This window comes from Schistocerca piceifrons, chromosome 2 (assembly GCF_021461385.2).
Source record: "Schistocerca piceifrons isolate TAMUIC-IGC-003096 chromosome 2, iqSchPice1.1, whole genome shotgun sequence".
NCBI lineage: Eukaryota > Metazoa > Arthropoda > Insecta > Orthoptera > Acrididae > Schistocerca > Schistocerca piceifrons.
Window position 1 is genome coordinate 850898254 of NC_060139.1, and position 27205 is coordinate 850925458.

At 42.2% G+C, this 27205-nt stretch overlaps 1 protein-coding gene across 1 annotated transcript in view; it reads left to right on the forward strand.

Annotated features, from left to right (window-relative positions):
* The first annotated feature begins 7166 nt into the window (after positions 1-7166).
* Positions 7167-27205, forward strand: part of LOC124775932 (farnesol dehydrogenase-like) — a 69364-nt gene continuing 49325 nt past the window's right edge. The window contains exons 1-2 of the mRNA XM_047250776.1: positions 7167-7257; positions 18679-18908. Coding sequence (XP_047106732.1) covers positions 7167-7257; positions 18679-18908 — 321 coding nt within the window. The remainder of the gene's footprint in view (positions 7258-18678; positions 18909-27205) is intronic.

Below are 27205 nucleotides of genomic sequence, written 5' to 3' on the forward strand. Positions count from 1 at the left end.
GCCATGCTACCAGGTTCTTCCTAAATTTGACTCGATCTTGAAATCATTGAAATGTCACATATCCTCTTAACAGATGAAGTTACATTTTATTCTCTCATCTCCTTCTGGGTGCTTCAATTACTTTGTCTATAAAAGGAGTTAATATTTTTGAAGCTGAAGGCTTTATCATTCCTGCAGTAGTTCAGTGTTAAAGAGAATCTGCCTCTTCTACAGCGTACTGAGTTCATTATAACGTTTTCCTTAGTTCAGTGGTAGTACTGCCAAGCGATCCATCTAGGGGTAAGAGTGTTTCTCTGAAAATTTATATTGGCACTAATTATAAACAATTCGACTCATGCAGAGTCCCTAGTACCTGATCAAGTCTAAAGCAGCAGATGTACAGCAGGTTCCACGGAGGCACCGAAGCCACTAACGACTGCTTAATCCACATCAGCACAGATCATACCGTGAGGCTGTACAGCTTTTCATTAATGTTGGGTGTGAGCCTCGAGGTCCGGGTGGTTAAGTCAAGACATGCGCTTCCCTGTGACACACAAGTGTCCACCATCACGCTGCACAGTGAGTGGCGAAGCGTGGCCAGAGCTCACGGTTATAGACAACAGGCAGCGCACCCCAGTCCCGGGTTCATGAACTCTCGGCTCTGCAAAGCTGCCCACAGCCAAGTTCGAGTCGAGTTGCCTGTGGCGCTCTCCACTTGACAGTGCCCAAGAGTCACGTGCTATTTTGGGAGCTAACGCTATGAGAAAGCGGAAAAGGTTTTCACGTCTACGCACAGACAGACTTGGGCGTGGTTTCTCGGTCAATGACACCTAACTGTAGCTGAATGGATGATGTACAGTGAGGTTCCAAAAGGCATGGAATAGCGTTTTGCACATTACAGATGGCGGTAGTATGCTGCACACACAGTATTAAAGGGCAGTGCAATGGCGGAGCTGTCATCTGTACTCACGCGAGGGGAATTAACGGAGTTTGAACGCGAAATAATAGCTGCAGCTACATGCATGCGACGTTTCATTTCGGAAATCGTTAAGGAATTCCGTATTCCGAGATCCACAATGTCAGGAGTGTACCGAGAATACCAAATTTCAGGCAGTACGGACAATGCAGTGGCCGACAGCTTTCACTTAACGGTCGAGAGTAACGGCGTTTCCGTGACGTCGTCAGTGCGAACAGACAAGTAATACTGCGAAAAAAGCCTGTTAATTGGCTATGGCAGCAGACGACCGACGCGGGTGCCTTTGCGAATAGAAAGACGTCGCTTGCAGCTCCTCTTCTTGGCAAGAGCTGATGATATGGTTCGAGTGTGGCACAGACCTCATGAAGCCATGGACCGAAGGTGTCAACAAGGTATTATGAAAGCTGGCAGTGGCTCCATAATGGTGTGGGCTGTGTTTACATGCAATGGACTCGGTCCTCTGAATCGATACTTGACTGGAAATGGTTATCTTTTGCTCTTTGGAGATCATTTGCAGCCATTCGTGAACTTCATGTTCTCAAAGACCGATGGAATTTTTATGTTTGACCCGGCGCCATGTCACCGGGCTGCAATTGTCCACGATTAGTTTGAAGAACATTCTGGACAATTCGATCCAATGATTTGGCCACCCACATCGTTAGAATTGGATTCTATCGAACATTTATGGGACGTAATCGAGAAGTCACTTAGTGCACAAAATCCTGCACCGGCAACACTTTCGTAATTGTGGACAGCTGTAAAGGCAGCACGGTTCAATATTTCTGAGGGGGACTTCCAACGACTTGTTGAGTCCATGCCATGGCGAGCTGCTGCACTACAAAAGGAAGTCCGACACGATATTAGGAGTTTCTTATGAATTCTGTCACCTCAGTGTAGCACTATGATGAAACAGCAGCCATCGTTTGTCATACAGCATTCTTCTCGCTTCTTTGAAAAAGAAAGAACAATTTTTTTATTCGTTGGAAGAGTCTTAAGGAAATATAATTCGTCGACGAAAGAAGTGGCTCACAGGACACTAGGACGACCGATTCTTATTGTTCGTCAGTATTGGGCCCTTACTTTGGAGAGTGAGGGGACATCAAACGAAGGGCGCTATGGCTCGTCATGGGATCGTTTAGTAAGCACGACAGCTTAGTTGAGAGAGGCGTTAAGCGTTACAGAGAGATTTAAATGTTAGAAATATATCAGTGTGCGTTCCAAAAGGATTCAGTAGACATGTTGTCTTGCTCATGTGCTGCTCTACAGCTGGTATATTTTAGCCCAGAGACGTTCGAGAATGGATGAATAAAAAATGGAGAAAAATTAAGACGAGGGTTTCCTTGCTTCATGTGTTCTACATAGTCTCCCGCTACTTCATTACTAAGCACAGAATGCTCATACAACCATGTGAAAATGTCAGAAAAGCCCTTCTTTGGGATGTCGACTTAAATGTAGGTTACATCGTTAAAGCCCTGACCCTTCATGTTAATATCTGCACGCTGTTGGTCCTCGGTAGATTCGTATTGATAATTCCTGTCACTCGTAATGACTTTTTCAGAAAAAAAGGTCAGTGTTTTGCATTTCAATCAAGTAGCGCAGGCGTCCATGCGTCGTTTTTTTGGTTTGGGTGTCACGTTGTGCGAGACAAGCTTTACACATACTTTTCTTTCTCTTGTTCACACAATGCTGGAAAATTTCTTATATATACTTGACTTAGTGATGTTGCTCTATTACGATTTGTGACACAACAACATAGACACAACACTAACCTGTCCACTAATTAACAACGCCTACTCACAGCTGATTGGTCCAATGCCCATATGTTGTTTACAGTTTTTAGTTCAAGCTGACACTGCAGATAATGCGCTGATGTCGCTTCTATTCCAGGAATGAAATCAGTCTCGGAACTTTTCGGACGGAAAATATGTTATTTATTATTGCTACATAAACCACGACAGGAACTCAGAGAAACTGAGCCCATGTGGAGGGTTGGTAGATTAATTTGCCACGAGTAATGAGTGTGATGGGCAGACATCTATTAGGGGCACTACGAATGTAGTGGTGTGGACATGTTGGAAATGTGGGTCTCACGGGTAGTGTGCAAGGGATAAGTCCCTACAGGGGAGCTATCCTCTGTGCCCTCGGTGGCTCAGATGGATAGAGCTCCTGCCATGTAAGCAGGAGGTCCCGGGTTCGAGCCCCAGACGGGGCACACATGTTCAACATGTCCCCATTGATGTATATAAACGCCTGGTTGCAGCTAGGGTGTCGATTTAATTATCATTTCATCTTAGTATCCTGTAGAACCCAGTCCTCCATATCTGGTGTAAGCACAGTCTACCACCTCCCTGCACGTTTGTGTGCCTGAAAAGACCTATGATCGCACAAACGCCCAAAAAGGACTTGAAATGTTCTGTGATGTGGTTGTTGTCTGTGAGGATACTTGTTTCGGTACAGCCGTGCCACTTCTCGGTTATTTCCATCTGCTTGGCCACACACAAACAGCGTCTCGGATAGTTCCCGATATGAATATTCGCCCATTCGGCTGCTTACAGTCCACTGCGACAGTCACACGCCCTGCAAAACACAATGAACACACATGGTCAGAGGAACTTTCATTCATTAGCACTGTATAACGAGCTGAGATGCGTTTATGGACACATTTTCACAGGACTTTCTTTCCTCCAATTCCAGTCAGGAATCCTTCTCCGCAGGTTGTAGGTTTTAATAATGTTCACTCTGTATTTATTGCAGTGAAGCAAATAAAACAGATAATATAACCTATTCATATTTAGCGTGATAGTCTGCTGTCAATAAAGGGAATAAATTCCAAAAGATCTGCTAGCTTATTTATTGACGGTTATCGCTTGTTTATGAAGCAGATGGTACTGTTTTGATTTGAATCACTGCGTTAAGCACTTCTTCCACTTGGTAGCTGAAGATGGCTGCATGCTGAAACATATTCTGTGCTTGGAAGTAAATTAGTTAAAGGTAAAATTCAAACGGAAAATGCAATGAAGAATTCAGATTTACACTCCGATAACTGAAGTAACTTTAAAACAAAAATGCGATAATGATAAGCCCTACTTATAAACGTCATTACGAGAGCCGACATCATAATTGGTATTAAAGCCCTGCTTAACGTGACACTACAAGGATAATGAGCGGATGAGTACGAACAGAGATAAGATAGCACGTAAAAGATGAAGAAAGTACTATCTCGTTTCTATTCTTGACAAAGCGGCTTACATCAAAAATTTACAAAATATTGTGCAACGTGCTGTCCCGTGTACTCAAATCAGAATGATCACCGTCTTTTCAGAATCTAGTAAGCTAAACTCGAATGGGGTCGTATTTCCCGATGGGGCCAAGTGAACGATGCATTGCAAGGAAGAGTGCATGAATTCAGTGTTCTACTAGTATTCAGGGATAAACTTAGAAGGAAAATGAAACAGTTGAGTAAGGCGACAGATAGACTAAATAAAAATTCCATGGAGATTAGTGAGGTGAAACAGAAGGTACCAAATAGTTATGTTCTTAAAAATGAATGATCACGTCGTTAACTAAAGATTAAAAAGAATGACAAAAAGAAATAAATAAAAAGGTTGTTAGTATCACGTCATGTGTAACACAGCTATTCTCCTAGGAGCCATCACTGTGCAATTTCAGATGTTTAAAATGCCAGATAAGTGTGTTAAAGGTAGATAAAATGTACTGGTATGAAGAAATCGAATAACTATTAAAATACTGAAAAATTTGTTTTTTTGAAAAGTGGTTTTGATATTGGTTTTTTTTTCGATCTCCAAGCATAAGATTGGTAGGTCGTAGTTCTCCATTGCTGTTGGTGCTCAGTTAGCCCTTTTCGTCACTTTAGCATAACAGCTACACCAATCTGCCTTATACTGTCTTTTTAAACAAAAGTTTTCCATACGTTATGCGAGATAGTAAGGTCAGAATTAGAAAAAAATATCCTGCAAGACTAAATCCTGAAACAACACCTGTTGAGAAATAAGTGTGTGTCCAGAGCTGTCTGTGCTCACAATGCGGCCTTACAAACTGGCCCTCTTCCACTTTCTTCACACATACAGCATTTTAAGTTCACATTCCGCATCTCTCTTTCCAAAAGCAGTACTAAGCAGTTATAAAAAAGACTGCATTTCAAATTTAGAAGTTCAAATTTTCCTGAGCACTATGGGACTTAACATCTGACGTCATCAGTCCCCTAAAACTTAGAACTACTTAAACCTAACTAACCTAAGGACATCACACACATCCATGCCCGAGGCAGGATTCGAACATGCGACGGTAGCGGTCGCGCGGTTCCAGACTGTAGCGCCTAGAACCGCTCGGTCACACCGGCCGGCAAATTTAGAAGTTTTCCGATCACTATTTACAGAACATTTGAAGTTTATTGTAACAGTTGCCAGTAGCTTTGCGAGTAGAGTGAGTCTAAAAAACGTAACGTCGTTGGATCAAACTTCAGTCATAAAAACTTTGTTTAAAATGCATAGTTATTGACTAATAGAAATGTAATTTAACAAATATTAAACCATAATTAATAAAAATAACATAGATACATTTCTAATTAGCTATCGATCGTGAAATTGTATGGAATTTGGATCAGGGAGTGGTAAGGTGCTGAACCAAAATTAATAATTTAATAATATTTATTTGTCTCAACGGAATTTTAACATTGACAAAAAACAAGCCATAAGAAGCGTAACAGCCACTATAAAATCGTTAATAAATGCGACAATGAAAATGACAATATTTACCAAAACCGTGAAGAGTTTGTAGACATGACCTTCATGTAAGATAAACAGTAAGAGAATCAATATTAGCACGCTCGAAGTTTCCAAATAATAACTCACAAGAAAGCTGAAAACAAAGGGTCGTTATCAAAAGCCTACCAGCTTGAGCTTGTTCAGACGTCAAGCGCTCTCTTCAAATCCAGAACTGACAGAGAGTAACATTAAACGCAGAAAACCACAAACTGCATACCAGAAGATCTTACTATACCCTCACAATTTTAAATTAACAATTCGAGTTTGTATGGCTCGCCTCAATAATCTTGAACTAAAGAAATTATTGCAGTACTTTGAAGTAAAACAAACGATGCAAAACGGTTGGCGGTTTCAACGCTTGGGACATAAAACGAAAGCAGGTAATTAAAAAAATTAATTTTTTGTGGATGGATGAACACAGAAATGTGACTTCTAGAAAACGATCAAATGGTTTAAATGGCTCTAAGCGCTATGGGACTTAACATCTATGGTCATCAGTCCCCTAGAACTTAGAACTACTTAAACCTAACTAACCTAAGGACAGCACACAACACCCAGTCATCACGAGGCAGAGAAAATCCCTAACCCCGCCGGGAATCGATCCCGGGAACCCGGGCGTGAGAAAACGATCATTATTCAAAAATAAAATTCTGTTTGCCCTTTATAAGTAGGCTCAAAGTAACTCGGACATGAACTACGAGATGGAATGCTGATCCACGTAAAGGTCTAGGACAAATTTAACTGTCATTGGAGAAACGTAAGCGGCGTTCTAAGCGAGAAACCAAAGTGAACCTCGCTCAAGGAACATGGGATGCAGCGAGTGGCAACACTCTGTTAGATTCTTCAGCTACAAGTAACAAAGGTGCTCACCGTTTTCTTGATATGCCTGTGCGTTGCTTGTCAGTTAATCCCTACAGCATAATAACCACAATCAGGGCAGCAGAAGTAAGAAACGCGCAGACTCCGAAAGCACAGTCACCCGAGCGTAGGGCTGCGCGGGTTTAGCCGAGCGGTCTAGGGCGCTGCAGTCATGGACTGTGCGGCTGGTCCCCGCGGAGGTTCGAGTCCTCCCTCGCGCATGGGTGTGTGTGTTTGTCCTTAGGATAATTTAGGTTAAGTAGTGTGTAAGCTTCGGGACTGATGACCTTAGCAGTTAAGTCCCATAAGATTTCACACACAGCTGAACATCGTCGACCATGGGGGCAGACGGAGGCAATGATTCTTCAACTCCCGTATGCACATTGTTTCCTATGTATTCCCAGTCCTGGATGTAAGTAAATAATGGCACCACGGCATCTATAAGCAAGGTGGCCAAAACGAGAAACGTGCCATCTCCGAAGACGCAAAGTCGCGACTACACAAGATGAAGGAAACAGCAATTCTTCAACTGTCGTTTGCACAGCGTTTCCACAGACACCGATAGTACGATGCTTCGGACCTCCGTCGGTGAGAGACCCACTTGCTCTACCGAGCACTACACAAACATTTCTGAGCTGGGAGGAGTGCGCATGTTGTCAGGTGAGTTCGGCAAGCGACTCGGCACCCTATCGCGAAACGCCGAACGACATATCACTTGGAAATGTCGAGGAAATAAGTTTCATGACTGGGATGAATCGATTCTAACAAGTGCACGGCTCAAATGCACAGAAGGAAATTAACATTTGATACAACTGCCTGACAATACCAACGCTGTAGGCGGCGATTTATATCAGCGGTGTAGTCTTCTTGTGGGGGCACTTCATTAGCGAAGATAGCAAATATTTGTACATCGATAACTTAGTTCAGAAAATCATTTGTACATTGATACTTAGTTTCAGCAAAGTAATTTGCCATCTTCAGAGCACTCAGAACCACCATCTTCAGATCACTTAGAACAAAGCAGTACTTGTACCACTTTGTAGTAATTGTAGGATCTATACTAAGTGATCTGAAGGCGGCTACTTAATTTAATCAAACTAACTAACAATGTACAAATATTTGAGATTTTAACTAATAAGTGTTTCCACAAGAAGACTACAGCATCAGAATTTGACAGAAGTGCGAAATACCTTATTGACGAGTAATGAAAAAATTACGTATTTCAATAATATTTATCAGTCTCTAAAAATAAGAAAGTATTTTATTTCCTATTTGATCTGCTTCATTTTTATGCCTTATTTAATCTACTATAGATACTCGAAATTTGCGCTGTTGATATTAATATCGTCGTGTGGCTAGGGCCTCCCGTCGGGTAGACCGTTCGCCTGGTGCACGTCATTCGAGTTGATGCCACTTCGGCGACTTGCGCGTCGAGCTGTTAATATTTAAAAATAGAAATATGTTATTTTTTATTAAAATGATTCAATACTTGTTTACTAAAATTCTCATTTGTTAAAAAATACGACATTTAAACGAAAGTAAATATAAGTTGCTACCAACGAGATTCGAACCTACTGCTTTACGATTATTAGACTAATATGCCACACCCTCAACTACCATCAAATTAGCTAACAATCAGGAAACATGTTTTAGTTAACGGAGGTCGGAAATCTATTAATTTCCATAAGCAATTTTTTCGAGTTTTTTGATAATTGCGTCGTACTGGTTTAGGAAATTGATATTCGCGCACTGACCTTCAAATGGTTATGAAGGAAATCGAAGATCGCCAGAGTATGAGGTCCCTTCATCACTAATATTACTAATGTTAACTACCCATTTCATGTTGCCTGCATTTGTCTCTGTGCTTAGTCCTGTGTGATGCTATTTTCAGGCAGCTGCCTTCTAGATCAGCCATTCCGTGTGCATTGTTTTCAGTGTGTGCTTTAGTGATTACATATGGTGTGAACGATTGAAACAGTGGAATTTTTCATATGTGGAATGACAAAGATACACTGACTGGTCGAAAGAATACGGAGGACAACAGTCACTGGACATTAACATGGGGTGTGCCCACCCATTTCCTTGGTTTAAAATCCGCTGGGGACACTTTCAGTAAGGTGTCTAAATGTCTGTAGACAAATGGCAGCCCATTCTTCCTCAAAAGCCGAAACCAAAGAAAGTAATGACGTTTGCCGCTGGGGTGTGGGGGAAAAGTCGATATTTTAATTCAACTGAAAAGTCTTCAGTTAGTTTCAGGGCGGGACTCCGGGCAGGTGACTGCATTTCATGAATGTTGCTGTCCACAAACCATTGCCTCACGGATGCAGCTTTATGAAAAGGTGCATTGTCATACTGATACAATCATCGTCCCCTATCCAAACTCTTCCTGTACTGCGCAGAACGCTGTGAACTGTGTTCATATCTACCCGCATTTAGCGTATTAAGCGCAATGACATGGCCACTAACTAACCGACAAAGAAATCCTCATATTGTAACATCACCTCCTCCCTGCTTCACTGTTCGAACTGTTCGTATGATGGCAGGTAACGGTATGCAGGCATTCACTAAACCCGAACCTTTCCATCAGATTGCCAAACGATGTACACTATGTGATCAAAAGTATCCTAACACCCCCCCCCCCCCCCCCCAAAACATATGTTTTTCATACTAGGTGCATTGTGATGCCACCTACTGCCGGGTACTTCATATCAGTGACCTCAGTAGTAATTAGACATCGTGAGGGAGCAGAATGGGGCGCTCCGCCGAAGTCACGGACTTCGAACCTGGTCAGGTTGAAACGTCCCCTTAGAAAAATTAATGACTGACTGTACTGGTTAACCCCTTGCGTTATTTGATTTTCAAACAGCTGAGCAAAACTGAACGTACTCAGACATTACTCTCTTTACTTATTCTGATCAACACTAGACTGGCACACAATATTTTTAGCGCAACGCAATCTGACTTTAAAAAATCCCTACAAAAGAATGGCCCTGACTAACAATAACCTATACCTTTCATGAATCACTTACCTCACAAAAATCTTCGTTACTCGAACTACTGCAATACAGCGAGCGCCAATACTTCCAGCTAAATAAAAGATTCTAACTACTGAAGGTACTAACTACTGATCGACATAGTTAGCAAGTGAAAGATTTTGATAGAGAACAAACAATGTATTTACCTTAATAATGTTCAAAAGTCATCATATATATATGAGTTCATATTACAAACTTACTCTTTCTGATGGACACACGTCCAGATCGTCCGCTTTCAAAATTCTGCCACCTCTCTCCCCACATCCACCACTGCTGGCGGCTCACCTCCAACTGCGCAACGCTACGCGCTGTTAACATCCAACTGCCCAACACTACAATAGCAAATATTCCAAGAATGCAAACGAGACAGGCTGCACACAGCACAGTCAGTGATTTTCATACAAAGCGGTACGTGGCGTTACCAACATAAAAACCTAAACAACCTACATACAAGGTCGTTGGGTGTCACTTGTGTCATACGTCTGTACGCGAGAATTCCACGATCCTAACCATCCCTAGGTCTACAGTTTCCGATGTGATAGTGAAGTGGAAACGTGAAGGGACACGTACAGCACAAAAGCGTACAGGCCGACCTCGTCAGTTGACTGACAGACACCGCCGACAGTTGAATAGGGTCGTAGTTTGTATCCAGAGCATCACACAGGAATTCCAAACTGCATCAGGATCCACTGCAAGTACTATGACAATCACGTGAGAAAATATGCATAATGCACGGCCTGTGGCGGTGTGGTTACACGACAATAACATACCTGTAATGGACTGGCCTGCACAGAGTCCTGACCTGAATCCTATAGAACACCTTTGCGTTGTTTTGGAACGTCGACATCGTGCCAGGCCGCACCGACCGACATCGTTACCTATTCTCAGAGCAGCACTCCGTGAAGAATAGACTGCCGTTCCCCAAGAAACCTTCGAGTACCTGACTGAACGTATGCCTGCGAAAGTGGAAGCTGTCATCAAGGATAAGGGTGGGACAACACATACTGAATTGCAGCATTACCAATGGAGGGCGCCACAAAATTGTTTGTCATTTTCTTCCAGGTGGCCGGATACTTTTGATCACATAGTGTAGCGTGATTCATCACTCCGAATTGTCTGTATCCAGTGGAATCGCTTTTTAGACCACCTCAAGTGTCACTTAAAACTAACTACAGAAATAAGTGGCCTATGAGAATGTGCACGACCATTGTACCCCATTCTTTTTAACTCCATACGCACAGTTATTGTGCTAGCCCGACAGCTGGTGGTACTTTAAAACACACGAATGATTCCTCTCGCTGGTGTCAAGCTATCTTTACTACCACCCTCCGCAATCCTCTTCTGCACATGAGATCTTGGCTGGCTGTGGCTGTTCCTTCACGTTACCACTTCAGTCACAGCACCAACAGTCGAATTAGCAGCTTTAGAAAGGGTGAAGTGTCTGATGGAGTTCTTACTCTAGGCAGATACAATCACTACTCTGCTTTCGAAGTGACGGAGCTCTCCAGACCGACCCATTCTTCTATTGCCGCCTCTCTACTGACTACACAGTGCGCCCCGCTTCCTAGCGTACTGGCGGCTGTACTTCTCGCGACATTTGTGGTCACTTCCGCCGTACATAGGCTTGTCCTTATTCTCTTGATCACTTACACTATTTGATCTAAAGTATCAGGACACCTGGATGAAAATGACTTACAAACTCGTGGCGCCCTCCATCGGTAATGCTGGAATTCAATATGTGTTGGCCCACCCTTAGCCTTGGGGACAGTTTCCACTCTCGCAGGCATACGTTCAATAAGGTGCTCGAAGGTTTCTTGGGGAATGGCAGCCCGTTCTTCACGGAGTGCTGCACTGAGGAGAGGTATCGATGTCGGTCGGTGAGGCCTGTCACGAAGTCGGCGTTCCAAAACAACCCAAAGGTGTTCTATAGGATTCAGGTCAGAACTCTGTTCAGGCCAGTAAATTACAGGGATGTTATTGTCGTGTAACCACTCCGCCACAGGCAGTGCATTACGAACAGGTGCTCCATAGTGTTGAAAGATGCAATCGCCATCCCCGAATTGCTCTTTGGGAAGCAAGAAGTTGCTTAAAACATCGATGTAGGCCTGTGCTGTGATAGTGCCACGCAAAACAACGAGGGGTGCAAGCCCCCTCCATGAAAAACACGACCACACCATAACACCACCGCCGCCGAATTTTACTGTTGGCGCTACACACGCTGGCAGATGACTTTAACCCGGCATTCGGCATACTCACACCCTGCCATCGGATCGCTACATTATATACCGTGATTCGTCACTCCACACAACGTTTTCCCACAGTTCAATCGTCCAATGTTTACGCTCCTTACACCAATCGAGGCGTCGTTTGGCATTTACCGGCGTGATGTGTGACTTATGAGCAGCCGCTCGATCATGAAATCCAAGTTTTCTCATCTAACTGTCATAGTACTTGCAGTGGATCCTGATGCAGTTTGGAATTCCTCTGTGATGATCTGGATAGATGTCTGTCTATTACACATTACGACCGTATTCAACTGTCGGCGGTGTCTGTCAGTCAACAGACGAGGTCGGCCTGTACACTTTTGTGCTGTACGTGTCCCTTCACGTTTCCTCTTCACTGTCACTTCGGAAACAGTGGACCTAGGGATGTTTAGGAGTGTGCAAATCTCTCGTACAGACGTGTGACACAAGTTACACCCAATCGCCTGACCACCTTCGAAGTCCGTGAGTTCCGCGGAGCGCCCCATTCTGCTCTCTCACGATGTCTAATGACTACTATGGTCGCTGATATGGAGTACCTGGCAGTAGGTGGCAGCACAATGCACCTAATATCAAAAACGTATGTTTTGCTGGTGTCCAGATACTTTTGTTCACATAGTGGAGTGTAGTATTCTGCTGTACGGCGTTAACCGAATGGTGTACCGGGTGACATCCTAATATGGAAAAATATGGAAAAATGTACAGTGGGTTGCACCAACGACTTGCAAACACACGGTCGTTCATGTAATTCTTAACATCCTTGAATAGCACCACATCTTTTGTGATGTTCCCACAATCCATGATTCACTACTGTGGCAGTCAGAGTGCGTACTGGTCAGGATAGTCTAGAATACGACCATCTGAAGCAAATTCTTTTTAATAAAAGCAGCCAAATTACTATATTCTCTGATTCGGAATACTTTTGAGCGCTCCCTAGTCAGTTTGAGAGGCCGTTAGCCAGTCAAGCTGCTCATAGAAGAACGTAACCTTTCTGTCGGAACAAAATCTGAACAAACAAGAGAGAGAGGAGAAGTTCACAACAGAGGCAGCTGAAAGCCGGACGCAGAAAGAGCGTCCAGTCACTGCTCAACATTCTGGCGATGGCTGGCAGTCAGCACGTGATCTTTGTCCCTCGCTCCCTATAGGCTGTTAAAAGCGGTGCATAGTGGCTTGTTGTTCGGCACATTCAAAGGCAGCAAACGACCGCTGCTGAAGCGATGATCCTATCCGGCATGTAGGCCATAACGAATTGCATTCGAAGATTACATACGAAAAATAAGTGGAAACGTCTAAAAATAATAAAAAAATGTCTTAAACCCACCCTAGGTTGGTTAGGTGACCTACACACTACCATACAGTCCTGCACTAGAAACGTAAACGTACATTCTCAAAAATTTCTTCCTCAAATCAAAGCCTGTCTTGAATAGAAGAAGGCTTCTTTTGGCCAGGAATTCCCCCTTTGCTTGTGCAAGTCTGCTTTTTATGTGCCCCTTAGTTCGTCGGTCTTGTATTAATTTGCTTCCAAGGTGGGAAAATTCCTTCATCCTTTTACAGCGTGGTCCAAATTTAGCTGTTTATCGCTTATCTCATTTCTACTGCTCCTCATTACTTACGACTTTCTTATTTTCGTGTACCATATACAGGTTGAAACCGAACTCAGCTAACAAAGTTTTAGAGGTTGTTCAGGGGTATTTATCTTGCAGAAAAAGAGGTCCCTGGTGGCTCGTTACAGAGTAATTGCGTTTCGTTTGATTTCTTATCGTCGTTTATCTGTATTGTACTGAGAATATCCGCATAACACGTCGTTGATTGCGCGGCCCCTCGCACTGGAGGTTCGAGTCCTCCTTCGGACATAGGTGTGTGTGTTGTTCTTAGTATAAGTTAGTTTAAGTAGTGTGTAGCCGGCCGGTGTGGCCAAGCGGTTAAAGGCGCTTCCGTCTGGAACCGCGCGACCGCTACGGTCGCAGGTTCGAATCCTGCCTCAGGCATGGATGTGTGTGATGCCCTTAGGTTAGTTAGGTTTAAGTAGTTCTAAGTTCTAGGGGACTGATGACCTTAGTTGTCAAGTCCCATAGTGCTCAGAGCCATTTGAACCATTTGAAGTAGTGTGTAAGTCTAAGGACCGATGACCTCAGAAGTTTGGTCCCATAGGAATCCATACACATTTGAACATGTTTTTATCCGTATAGCAGCTTAGATGTCGACTCTATGCGCTGTATATCTTGTTTCTAAACAATTTGATCCTTTCACTCAAGGTATTTCCTCTTGAAAATAGTAATTCGAATTTTAATTTTCTCTCTCAACCATTCGTTCAGTACTGCACGGTTTTGTCTCTTGTTTGTTTTTCGGGCATTGTTAGTTGCATGTTAACAGCTTTACACGGATGTATGGATAGGGTTACTATTGCAGAGTCACCCGATACGCACTTCGTAAAGGGTTTAACTGAATGCTATGGAGGAGCGGCACAGCGGATACATGCTGAGTTGTTAGCCGCAACGGCGGGAACCACATCACTGTAGTTTTGCATCTGAGAGTTGTTGCAATACTCTGTCCTGTCAAGTTTGTTGACATTGTCAGCCAGGAAGTATGCGATCTGTATAAACATGTATATACGCCAAACATTGCGTGTTGGACGTTGTAAAGGCCATCAGCTGCCGCTCTATTCACTTGTACTACGTTACAGCAACATATGTACGATTGTCTCTATTACGCTCTGATGTAAGTACTGTTTGTATCAGTTACTAAGTTGTAATCGCTTGATGCCTTCTTTGTTTTATAACCATCGTTCAATTGCACTGGCCACGAGCGATGAAAAGCTGTTTTTAATTATGTCTCGTATGGATGTTGTTATTATAAGAACTTTTTTAACGATTTTTGAAGCCGTAATGGCACTAATACTAATCAAAAATGTTTATTCTCTGAAGATATCTAGGTTTTTAGCCAAAACTAGTAATCAGTCCAAATAAAGAAGATTTCATGTGCGATCTTGACCTCACGCATTTTCAATCCCAAACATAAATTTTAAAAAGACCTGTTTTGTGTTGTACGTTTAGTGATCGTATTTTTCAGGCTTTTCCACTGTAAAGATATTTTCACAGAAACAAATGTAATTTCGTTAACAAACCAAATAAATCGTAACTACTTTATTACTTTGTAACGAGCCACCCGACACTACAGGTTCCGTTACACTAAATTACTCAGAAATTTTATGGTTTGAAAATGAGGCGATGTTCTTCTGTCGAAATATCGGAAGATGTCGAATACGACACGTTGGGGCGGGGGGGAATTACTGTCACTATTCTCATAACGAAGCTGTTTTTTTTTTTTTTTTTTTTTTTTCAGGAGGCGCCCATACAGCCATCCAATTATGACGATACAAAAGTAAGAAAGAAATCGCCGGTACGGCCGGGAATCGAAAGCAAATCCTTTCGTTTATCAATCCGCATTGCCGAAGGCACAGCTAGCGAGGCGGAGAAACCAAAGGGTTGCCTGGGTTCCTCTCAAGGTTATAGTCGGTAAAATTGACATTCCGACATCCCGTGTAGCAGAACAGAGTGCTACTCTGTTGAACCCACTAGTACGTCGGTGCGTACATTTTAAGTAGGAACTCACGGGTTCTTACGTCAAATAGAGGGTTGCTTACTGGAGTTCACAGGCGGAAGGATAACAGCTGGACGATTTACTGGACGGTGTAAAAATAGGTACGCATGACTGGACGCATCGTGCATGACGTCTGAATTAATTACTTCTGTGCTACTAACTATATTCGCAATAACTTTCGCATAAACCATCCACATATGTCGCTAAATGACCTACAAAGTCATACCAAGAGATATGAAGTCATAAACACACATGCGTGAAAAACTACCATATTGAGTATGATGTTTAAATTTATTACTGCTCTGCTACTAACTCTATTCGCAACATATTTCGTAGAGAGTATCCACATACGTCACTGAATGTACCTGCACAAATCTATCGTTGTACGACACGTAATTCAAGAGATATGATGTCATAAACACTGAGATGTGGGAAAAAATGCACAACATGCATGAAGCTTTAATACATTTATTCTGTACTACTAAGACGCTCCTAGCGTCGAATCAAGGAAATCCGTCATACCTGGCAGCGCTTTTGACAACTTTCAACTACGAAGAGCAAACGGGTATAGGCGAAAGTAAAAACCGTCTATAGAGCTATGAAGAGGAGAGTCGTTGCTGTACAGACATTTACAAAATCCTTTGTAAACAGGCGAAACAGCTGCGCCCAGCGTGCAGGAACTGTCTGGGATGATCTCACACCGAGTCTACTGCATAATTTCAAAGGTGTTTTCACGAATTAATTGAAACGAAATTTTTTCGATACTGCACTACTAGAAGGGTTCTTTTTTTTTTGTTTCTAATAGAAAATTGGCAAAATAAATACGTGGGTAGTGTTGGGTTTGTCAGCTAGTAAGATATATGGGTTTAGCATAAATTTAATTTACGAAGTAACTGTTGATCCCACAAAGTATGTAAGTAGGCTGTTCAGGTTTTTATATTGGTAACGCCACGTAGCGCTCTGTATGAAAATCACTGGCTGTGCTGTGTACAGTCTGTGGCTGGTTAGCATTGTTGTAATATTTGCTATTGTAGTGTTGGGCAGTTGGATGTTAACAGCGCGTAGCGTTGCGCAGTTGGAGGTGAGCCGCCAGCAGTGGTGGATGTGGGGAGAGAAATGGCGGAGTTTTGAGAGCGAATGATCTGGACGTGTGTCTATCAGACAGTAAATTTGTAAGACTGGATGCCATGAACTGCTATATATATTATGACTTTTGAACACTTTTAAGGTAAATACATTGTTTGTTCTCTATCAAAATCTTTCATTTGCTAACTATGCCTACCAGTAGTTAGTGCCTTCAGTAGTTTGAATCTTTTATCTAGCTGGCAGTAGTGGCGCTCGCTGTATTGCTGTAGTTCGAGTAATGAAGATTTTTGTGAGGTAAGTGATTTGTGAAAGGTATAGATTAATGTTAGTCAGGGCCATTCTTTTGTAGGGATTATTGAAAGTCAGATTGTGTTGCGCTAAAAATGTTGTGCGCCAGTTTAGTGTTGATCAGAATAAAGAGAGTAATGTCTGAGAACGTTCAGTTTTGCTCAGCTGTTTGAAAATCAAATAACATAAGATGTTTATCAGCACAGTAATTCATTAATTTTTCTAAGGGGACGTTTCTTATTTGAGAAAGCGGTGAGGACGCAAAACCTGGATCTACAGTATTTGCAGGATTGTGTCCTGTCATTTCGGAATCCTGAGGCGAGCTGTTGCTGACTGATCGATCGATAATGCTTCCCTGTTCACTATGTGTTTCACTGTCTACGCCATTATTTGCCGCCCACTCCATTTCCCTATGCACAATTACCAAATTACTATTTTGAATGTCTGTTAATTCATTACACCGTGGTGCTGATAAGCTACGCTCGTCGTCACTATTATTTCTCAATTTACTTTGGAGTCCAGTGTTACGTTATTCACACGCCATTATTGTCACAATATTTCACACGATAACACAGAAAAGCACAATTTGAAGAGCAAAATAAGAAAACACATTAACATAGCACTGAAAATAATATCTCGTTAATTGCAAGCGCAGCTGCGAAATACTTGGTGCAAATCTACATGCATGCCACAACTGTTTTACTGTACAACAATGAAAAACTACAACTACAAAGGAAATTCTCTCTATAATTACGCGCTAGCAATAAACAATAGCTACACTAATTACACAAACTACAAGAAAAAATCAGAAGATTCCAGTGAGGTATCCTCGGCTAAGGGTCGACATATGAAACGTCCCCTTAGAAAAATTAATAAATTACTGTGCTGATAAACACCTTATTTTATTTGATTTTCAAACAGCTGAGCAATACTGAACGTACTCGGACATTACTCTCTTTACTTATTCTGATTAACACTAAACTGACACACAATATTTTTAGCACAACGCAATCTGACTTTCAATAATCCCTACAAAAGAATGGCCCTGACTAACATTAACCTATACCTTTCACAAATCACTTACCTCACAAAAATCTTCGTTACTCGAACTACTGCAATACAGCGAGCGCAACTACTGCCAGCTAAATAAAAGATTCAAACTACTGAAGGCACTAACTACTGGTAGGCATAGTTAGCAAATGAAAGATTTTGATAGAGAACAAACAATGTATTTTCCTTAAAAGTGTTCAAAAGTCATAATACATATAGCAGTTCATGGCATCCAGTGTTACAAATTTACCGTCTCTGATGGACACACGTCCAGATCATTCGCTCTCAAAACTCCGCCATTTCTCTCCCCACATCCACCACTGCTGGCGGCTCACCTCCAACCGCGCAACGCTACGCGCTGTTAACATCCAACTGCCCAACACTACAATAGCGAATATTACAACAATGCTAACCAGCCACAGACTGCACACAGCACAGCCAGTGATTTTCATACAGAGCGCTACGTGGCGTTACCAATATAAAAACCTAAACAGCCTACTTACAAGTATCTTGCTGGCCTGTGCGAGTAACTGAACGTCGTAACTCCTTTGCTTCTAGAGAGCAGTTATAGTATTGATAAAGGAAAGGGATACAACGGTGGGTAACTGATTCACGAAGATCAGCTGTTCTGTCAGGCAGCGGTAGGAATGGCCTTCGCGCCTGGTTTATCTAAACAGCTTGGTCACGTGACCTTAGAGACGTCGCCTGCTGTAGTGCAGAATTGCGTAACTTGAGCGCTCCGCGGTCAGCTCTATAAATAGCAGCCGTTGATGCTAAAGGAGAGGCTCAGAGGCCCAGCGGTAGACAGTTGTCGCAGCAGCAGCAGCAGCAGCAGTATACAGCAGCATCAGACATGGGCATCGAGAAGTACGCTGGCCGCGTGGCCCTGGTTACTGGCGCCAGTTCCGGCATGGGCGCCGCTATCGCTCAGGAGCTGCTCAAGCACGGCATCCACGTGGTCGGCCTCGCCAGGAGGGTGGAACTGATCAAGGTTAGTCTGTGGAATAACTCCTAATTAGATTTAGGTTCCCACTGAAGCAGAATAAGAGAGGTTTCAGCAATTCATATCGGAAAGCTCGCACACATTTCCTACGTAGGAGGGACCATTACTGAACTGACATATTCCCGTTTGTCTTCAGCAAGAGACGCAACAGTTCATCATTCTCGAGAAGTGTATAGTAAACTGTACATACAGCACCGACAGTAATAATCGCGACGAAATGTGTTGACATGCTGCATATGTCAATTCTCTAGCTCTCCCAGTGAGACCCTATTAATGTTTGTACGATCACTAACTTAAGGTAGTAAGAGCAAGATGCCACTAATTAGCCAACAAAACGCCCACTCCAACCATTTCACTGTAGAAGGGATTGTTATTGTTGAGCTCAGGCATAATGACATATGTTATCAAGATAAATCAATATTTGTTCCTTCAGCTATTCGGCAATAGATACGACAATGCATCGTTCCTGAAACGTATGTAGCACTTATACATACGACCTCGGCACTGAACGATCACTGAATCTTGCCAGTGTTGCATGTTGCATCTGTCTATTGTTCTAGTTTCTCGAAAGATTGGCATTTGCCTAAATTTTTGAATCAGCGTTACCAGACGTTGCCCACTTGCTTATTTATAGCAGTCTTTGGTTAAATAGTTAAAATGAATTAAAATTGTTGTATTCTGTGGAGTCAAAGAAAATACACTGAATGTTTAATAAAGTCATTATAACATTAATTTTAAGCAAGGCTTTCATTTTAAATACCTTTTTTTTATTTGCATTTAAAGGAAAATACATCCATCCTACAGCAAGTAACCTAAAGTTTGGCAGTGAACACATAAGTGCATAGTGGGGCGATCACACTGTTGTAGAAATAATTCAAAAGCCAAGATTGCTTAAATACTGATTACTGGATAACCGATTTCAACACACTAATGGTGCCATAATCGGATCTGGATATAGATTATAAACCATTTGTATCGTTATATCCAAATGGTTTATTAATGTTCATCTATACTCAGATCCGATGATGGCACCTTTAGTGTGTTGAAACCGGTTGTCCATTGAATAGCATTTAAGCGATCTTGGTTTTTGAACTACTTCTACAACCTAATGTTGCCTGGGAGAGAAACGTGGAGGCTTCTAGGCCATTCTCCTTGAGCAGCCAAAATGTACGCCAAAACCTTAAAAATCAGGCTACTGATCTTAAGAACCATGTATTCGACTCGTGTGTTACATTTCGATTGTTTCTATGTGTCGTCGCATTCCTTCCCAAGCCACCCCTAGATGCACTATCTTAATAACAGTATTCTTTCCTTTAGGACGTATACGTGACGTGTCCTCGACAGAACACACACAAAATCACACACACACACACACACACACACACACTTAGACTCATAAAAAACACAGCTCGCACTCGCATCCACTGATGTGAATTTGGTAAATTTGTATACGTTTCACCTTGTTTAAATAGTACTCTTCTTTTGCTGTATGACAATTTTGAGATTGTCTCTCCTGTCACCTCCCGTGATCACCTTCCGTAATCAGGTCTAATGGACTTATTACCCTGGATATTTTCAGTGTGTTGTTCGCTCATCGGAGTATATAGTTTCTTCCTGGTCTGCTACTCAATTTTTGGGAATTTCTTCGGGGCACAATTAGTTTGCTGATTCCTAAATTCAATGCACTATTAAGCTCTAACTGTTTCGACAATGTCCATAAATTTCCATAAAAGTCGAAATTATTTTCTAAGGCTCATTTCATCCCCACGGAAAAAAAATTTTTAATTATAAAAAAGTAGACGGTGTAATAAATCGGCAGGCACAGACTATAAAAATTACTTTCGTTTGTTAAATACTCTGCCCCTTTATTCATAATTTCATTTGTCTCATCAGACAGATTAGATGGATCTTTCTCTCCCGTGACAAATTCTTCATCTCTTGATAAGTCGTTATATTCCAGTCTGTCTTCACTTACAGTTTTTGCCCTCTACGGCTGCTTCTGGTACCTTCGAAGTCGGTCCTAGATCCCATCATTTTGTCCCATCTTGTAATCAGTGTTTTTCACATATACCTTTCTTCTCCGATTCTGCGAGTGACTTCCTCGTTTGTAATCTTATCAGTGCACACTGCAAACCAACCGTTATAATGCTATCAATAGATAGCGCGTATCGTTTTCCGAATTTTGCACACCAACCGAGAACATAAACTCGCTAGACGCAATTTCTGTCATTCTCTTAAAATAGGACTCTGGTAGCTCTGGACTGCTCTCAATGACGCAGAACCAAGCGGTCATATAACCCTCTAATTCTGTCATGGTGGTGAGGCAGCGTACAGAGAGATGCATTTGTTTTGACCTTCCCAAATAACATTTTGTCCATCACGTATGAAGCAAATGTGGCTTAGCTACCAGGGAGAAATTAAATAGCACGATTGCCCTTCTTGTATCTGTGTCCGTGTCGAAGATACGAGCAGCAGTGCGTATGTTTTAGTTTTTTTTATTCGGTAATCCCGCCATCCTCGTCGCACACGTCGACTGTACTAGCCCTAGACATAGACATGGACACACTTCCGTAGTTAGTAGGAAACTTCTCGTGCAACCAATAATGCTCAAAAAAGTACTTTTTAAGTTAAAAAATTGTAAACGTCACATGCTGTTGTAAGCGTATTGTCATACCGCTGGATGGGTTGCGGAGTATCTTTGCGAGCGACTATTTCTTTTGAGAGTCGAGCACGGTACAGGAAGCTGCTACGTTGTGTTGTGGCTAGCTCTGCGTGAGAAAGGCATTATTATGGAAGTTAAAGTGTGCCTGCAAGTACTATTATTGTGAAGTAATGAGATATGGAAGTGGATTCAGTGAAAAGTGCATAAAGAAGTAATTAAAATATGCGCAGTGCTGCCGGTAATGTATTTGAGTATCCACCCGTTTGCGTGTCGTACCGTACAACATAAATCATCCGCGTCGTTTCTGGCCTCCCAGAATGAAACTAATGTGAATCAGCAAAAAGGTTTAGCCAGTAAGGAGAGCAATCAAGTGCCAGTGTGTTGTAGAGAGCGTGAGAACATGCGTTCAATCATCGCGTTTCCACATCATCAGAATCAGCTGCGTCGCGACGGTTACGCGCACGCTCATACGAGTGAGAACTGTGAACCGTAAATTAACTTTTATGAACAGCGGTATATTATTACAGGTCTCAGGAAGGACTGGTACCAGATATCTGAGTGTACGTGACGAGCGTAAGAACTCTCGTTCGACCATTCGGCTTCCGCATCATCAACAATCACCCGCGTCGTGTCGGTTACGCGTACGCTCGTCCAAGTGATAACTGTGGACAGATAACCATCATCATTGCCTGCGTATCTACTGCCGAAGATTCGGCCTGTGTAAGACTGTGAAGTACGTGTATGATAAGAAGATTGCAGCAATGCACTGATACCAATGGTCATCACTTAGAAGACCTTCTGTAAATGAACGCTCATGCCACCTTTTTTACCTTCGTTGACCTTCAAAGATCTTACTGTTACACATCATTGGATTCGTCTCGATAGCCGCTAACAGGAAATAAGCACTAAACTGTAGCATCCCATTAAAAAAAAGAAAAAAAAGAAGTTGACCATATCCTAGCAACAAAAAACCAACGTCATATTATGGCCCCCGTTGTCCCATGCAACTTTTCTCCCACAAACTTTTCAGGTCCTGTCATACTTTCGGAGTTATTCTTGGTGGCAACAGTTAGTGACTCACCCTGTATAAAACATATATGTTTGAGGAAATTTAAGACATATTATTTGGTCTTAACTTTGCCAAAGTGCAGTGCCACGCCTCTTCACACAGCATTCTTCTATCGGACGGCAAACAGGGGTATCTGCCTCGCCCAGCAATTTCAGGGGACGCCAAGAGAAAAAGAACCTTCAAGAAAAAAAGAACCTTGTTTCACGAAGCGCCTAGCAACCAGCGCACGTTAATATATCATTATTCACATGATTTTGAAACGTATCCCATTTAGTGTTTGAACATTTTTAACACATTCAAAGTTTATTTCTGAATGCACAATAAGATAATTTTCGAATGCGTGATGTCTCTGCCAGGGGAATCCCTGTCGCATCTAGAAATAAGAAACTTTGCCGCAGACAAAAGGGGACGTTACTATAGTAGTTGAGCCACATAAACCGGAACGGGTGAATACCAATAGCCGTTTGTTTATGTGGTTGACTGGGTGTTTGAAAGATCAGTGTTGTTCTAATTATTAGCGAAATCATAGATTCAAACTACCAGACTAGAAACAAACGGCTAACGGGAATAACAGATAAGAAATATTACAATTTAATGGTCTCGTTGAGTCCAATAAATTGAAATTTTGACAGAAAAGTTTTGTAAGATCGCTATACAACTAAGGGCCAGTTGTACAGGCCCCGGTTGGAACCAGTTTAAGTTCCATTCTCGAAATAGCGCGGAAAACGCATGGTATGAACACGTAATAGCGCCTAACTAGAAAATAAACGCAGGATAACTGCCGTTTGATGAACTTTCGCAGAAAGGAAAGCAAGCCGTGTAAAGGAGTTGCAAGATTAGAGAGAAAAAATGCTGGGACCTATGGACTAAAGAAATGTGTACTGTCTTGCTTGTCTCTTGTCTTTACTGGTTTAATGTTTCATATATTTCATTTTATGTGACACAAAAGAGAAAGTTATTAGCTAATAGCCAATAAAGTGTGTAAATTTTCTGAGGAGTTCCTATTTTCCCGGCTACAAGTAATGCCTCGCAGTATTTTATTGTGCGATTTTTTAAAGGAGGTTGGATGTTTAACCGGGAGACTGTGAGCAGGAGAGGCACCACAGGACGTTTTTAATTTACACTGTCCTGAATATAGGTTTGATGGCTTCCATTACAAAATATACACGTCCGAATTCCACAGAGCGAAATATAGTGATGTGCGATAGAAGAATGTTGTGTGAAGGCGCATTGCACTGCACTTTACTTTGGCATACTTACGTCCAAATAACATGTCTTACATTTCCTTGAAGATGTGCGTTTTATACATCAAGCTTTTCAGAAAGATGTGCGCTACGAAATGAACGTGTTTTTGAAAAATCATTTTTTTTTAATTTTTGACGTCATACCTGAAACGTTAGATTGTGGGGGGCGGGCACTATCAAGTTTTTGGCCCGGGTCGGAAATATAGACCCTGGGGTGTTCGGCGTGCTTTCCTTACTGCGAAAGAATCTATTACCTCCTCAAAGTTCATTTCATAGGCAGTTTATTTTCAATGGCTAGATAGATTTTAATCATTTTCGGTTTCCTGAAGCTCCGCTCGCAGCTTGCAGAAGTCGTCGGCAATGTGCAGTATACGCTTAAAGCAGTATGCTAATGTTAGTAAAAGCTTTTTGCAAATCATGCTTGCACAGTTGTTGTAACAGGTCAAACACACATGATTTTTTATTATCTTCGGTTATTAACTTTTTTAATGCGGGGAGTTCCAGGCAAAAATCAAATACATTCAAGTCTTTCAAATATATTCGTGCTAGATTGGCTCCATTTTTCTGCACATTCTCAGTCGACATATTTAAAAATATGTAGCCACTGGGGAAGGCAAAATTTTCGTGTTGACTCTTTGCGCTCTCTTTCTTGTTTCAACTTGTGTTATAATTGTGTCAAATACTACTTTTATACTGTCCATAACATTACTGCATATCCGAACCATCAGCTTCTAATTTTTCTAGTATTCGCCATGTGATGTATACTCCAGTCTTTCCATCAACTTCTATAAAATCAATAAAGCTATCCTTTGTTTCACATCCAGTTTCTGTTATTTTCATGTGACGAATCACTTGACTCATTTTTTCCGTGTGAGATACACCTGGAGAGCAGCTAAAAACACGATGGTGAAACAGTTGCTCTCCTCGCTCTCTCTGACAACGGTACTTCGGACTATGTTTGTCATTATATCGATGATTTCATTGTGTACTGTCTTCGACAAATATGATACCTTTGCCTTATTTACGTCATCTCATATGTTCTACAGAGTAAGATTGTATTTGGTAAGGAAATTTAATTTACTAGGTTGAGGAAAGTGAGATCACTCAATATTTCTTTAGAACATCTAAAATAAAGACAGTTTGTGGCAAGATCCATGATTGCGTCCATTATTACAAGCAGAATACGTATCCATTTTTCTTTCTCAGAATGAAATAATCTTTCAGTTTCACGATCGATGCCCTGGCACGATTTCATTTGCTACAGACGGGTTCTCCTTTCAATAAAAGATTCTTTATATGTTTGTGATGCTTCACGCTCAGATAATTTTTCTAAAGATTTTTCCGAATTAATGAGACCCTCCCTACACAATGCTGATGCAGAAAAGCTGCCGTATAGCTTGCAGGTAGTACAGTAAATTGCATTTTTCGCTTTGGAATACACAAGCCAGGATCTTTTAATATTTTCCTGATTTTCCATTGTTCTGAACCACATGTGACATATCAGACGCCTACACATGCGTTCAATGGACCTAACCTCTATGTTATCTGAAAGTTTATCATTTAGCAATGCAGCTTGTTTGGTGATGAATGACTTCTGTTGGTCTGTAATTTTTTGTGTTCTGTCCATGTACCTGCGTCCATTAGATCTATAATTTTGTCTTTACTAACTGTCTGCAATAGTTGCTAGCTCTACGTCATCTTCCTGCTGAGATAATACGGACGATAAAGCTTCTTTATCATCATCTGAGACCTGAACCTTTGACTGTTCAGTCGAATTATCGTGTATGTCAAGATTACAAGAATTGTTTGAGAAACCTGAAATCGTAGTATCAGAAGTATCAGAGGAGCTTAATGATGACCCTGCTCCGTGAAGTCATCTTCTCATTTTAGAAGTCGATTTATTTCTTCAATTGTATCCTTAGTTCTTTTTCTGTTTTGAACCACAGAAAGCTTCTTTCTTGATGCGCTCATCATTTGTTCTCTACTGAATGAAAATGTAAATAAATATATTTTGTCACTAACTTCTCGTTCTTACATACACTGTTATGATCATTTTTGTGTATGTGTGTATATACATACATCGAAAAAGTTTTGCATACCCTCGGTTCCGAGAGTTCTTGAACCTGTACGGAAAATTGGAATAGAGATCAACATAAACATCATTTCCGCCAGTTTTATTGCTCATGAAAACCACACATTACCTGTTGTACCACCAAACAGCAAGACCGTCAGAGGTTCAAAAAATGGTTCAAATGGCTCTGAGCACTATGGGACTTAACTTCTGAGGTCATCAGTACCCTAGAAAGTAGAACTACTTAAACCTAACTAACCTAAGGACATCACACACATCCATGCCCGAGGCAGGATTCGAACCTGCGACCGTAGCGGTCGCGCGGTTCCAGACTGAAGCGCCTAGAACCGCTCGGCCACAACGGCCGGCTCCTTCAGAGGTGGTGGTCCACACTGCTGTACTCACTGGTACCTCTAATACCCAGTAGCACGTCCTCTTACATTGATGCGTGCCTATATTCGTCGTGGCATACTATCCACAAGTTCATCAAGGCACTGTTGGTCCAGATTGTCCCACTCTTCAACGGCGATTCGGCGTAGATCCCTCAGAGTGGTTGGTGGGTCACGTCGTCCATAAACAGCTCTATTGAATCTACCGCAGGCATGTTCGATAGGGTTCATGTCTGGATAACTTGCTCGCCACTCTAGTCGAGCGATGTCGTTATCCTGAAGGAAGTCATTCACAAGATGTGCACGATGGGGCGCGAATTGTCGTTCATGAAAACGAATGCTTCGCCAATACGCTGCCGATATGGTTGCACTATCAGCCGGAGGATGGCATTCACGTATCGTAAAGTAGTTACGGCGCCTTCCATGACCACCAGCGACGTACGTCGACCCCACAAAATGCCACCCCAAAACAGCAAGCACCTCCACCTTGCTGCACGCGCTGGACAGTGTGTCTACGGCGTTCAGCCTGACCGGGTTGCCTCCAAACACCGTTTCGACACTCATCGGTGAAGAGAACGAGATGCCTATCCTGAGCGGTCGATTCGTCATGTTTTTTGGCCCATCTGTACCGAGCTGCATGGTGTCGTGGTTGCAAAGATGGACCTCGCCATGGAGGTCGAGCGTGAAGTTGTGCATCATGGAACCTATTGCGCACAGTTTGAGTCGTAACACGACGTCCTGTGGCTTCACGAAAAACATTATTTAACACGGTGGCCTTCCTGTCAGGGTTCCTCCGAGCCATAATCCATAGGAGCGGTCATCGACTTCATTAGTAGCACTTGGGCGGTCT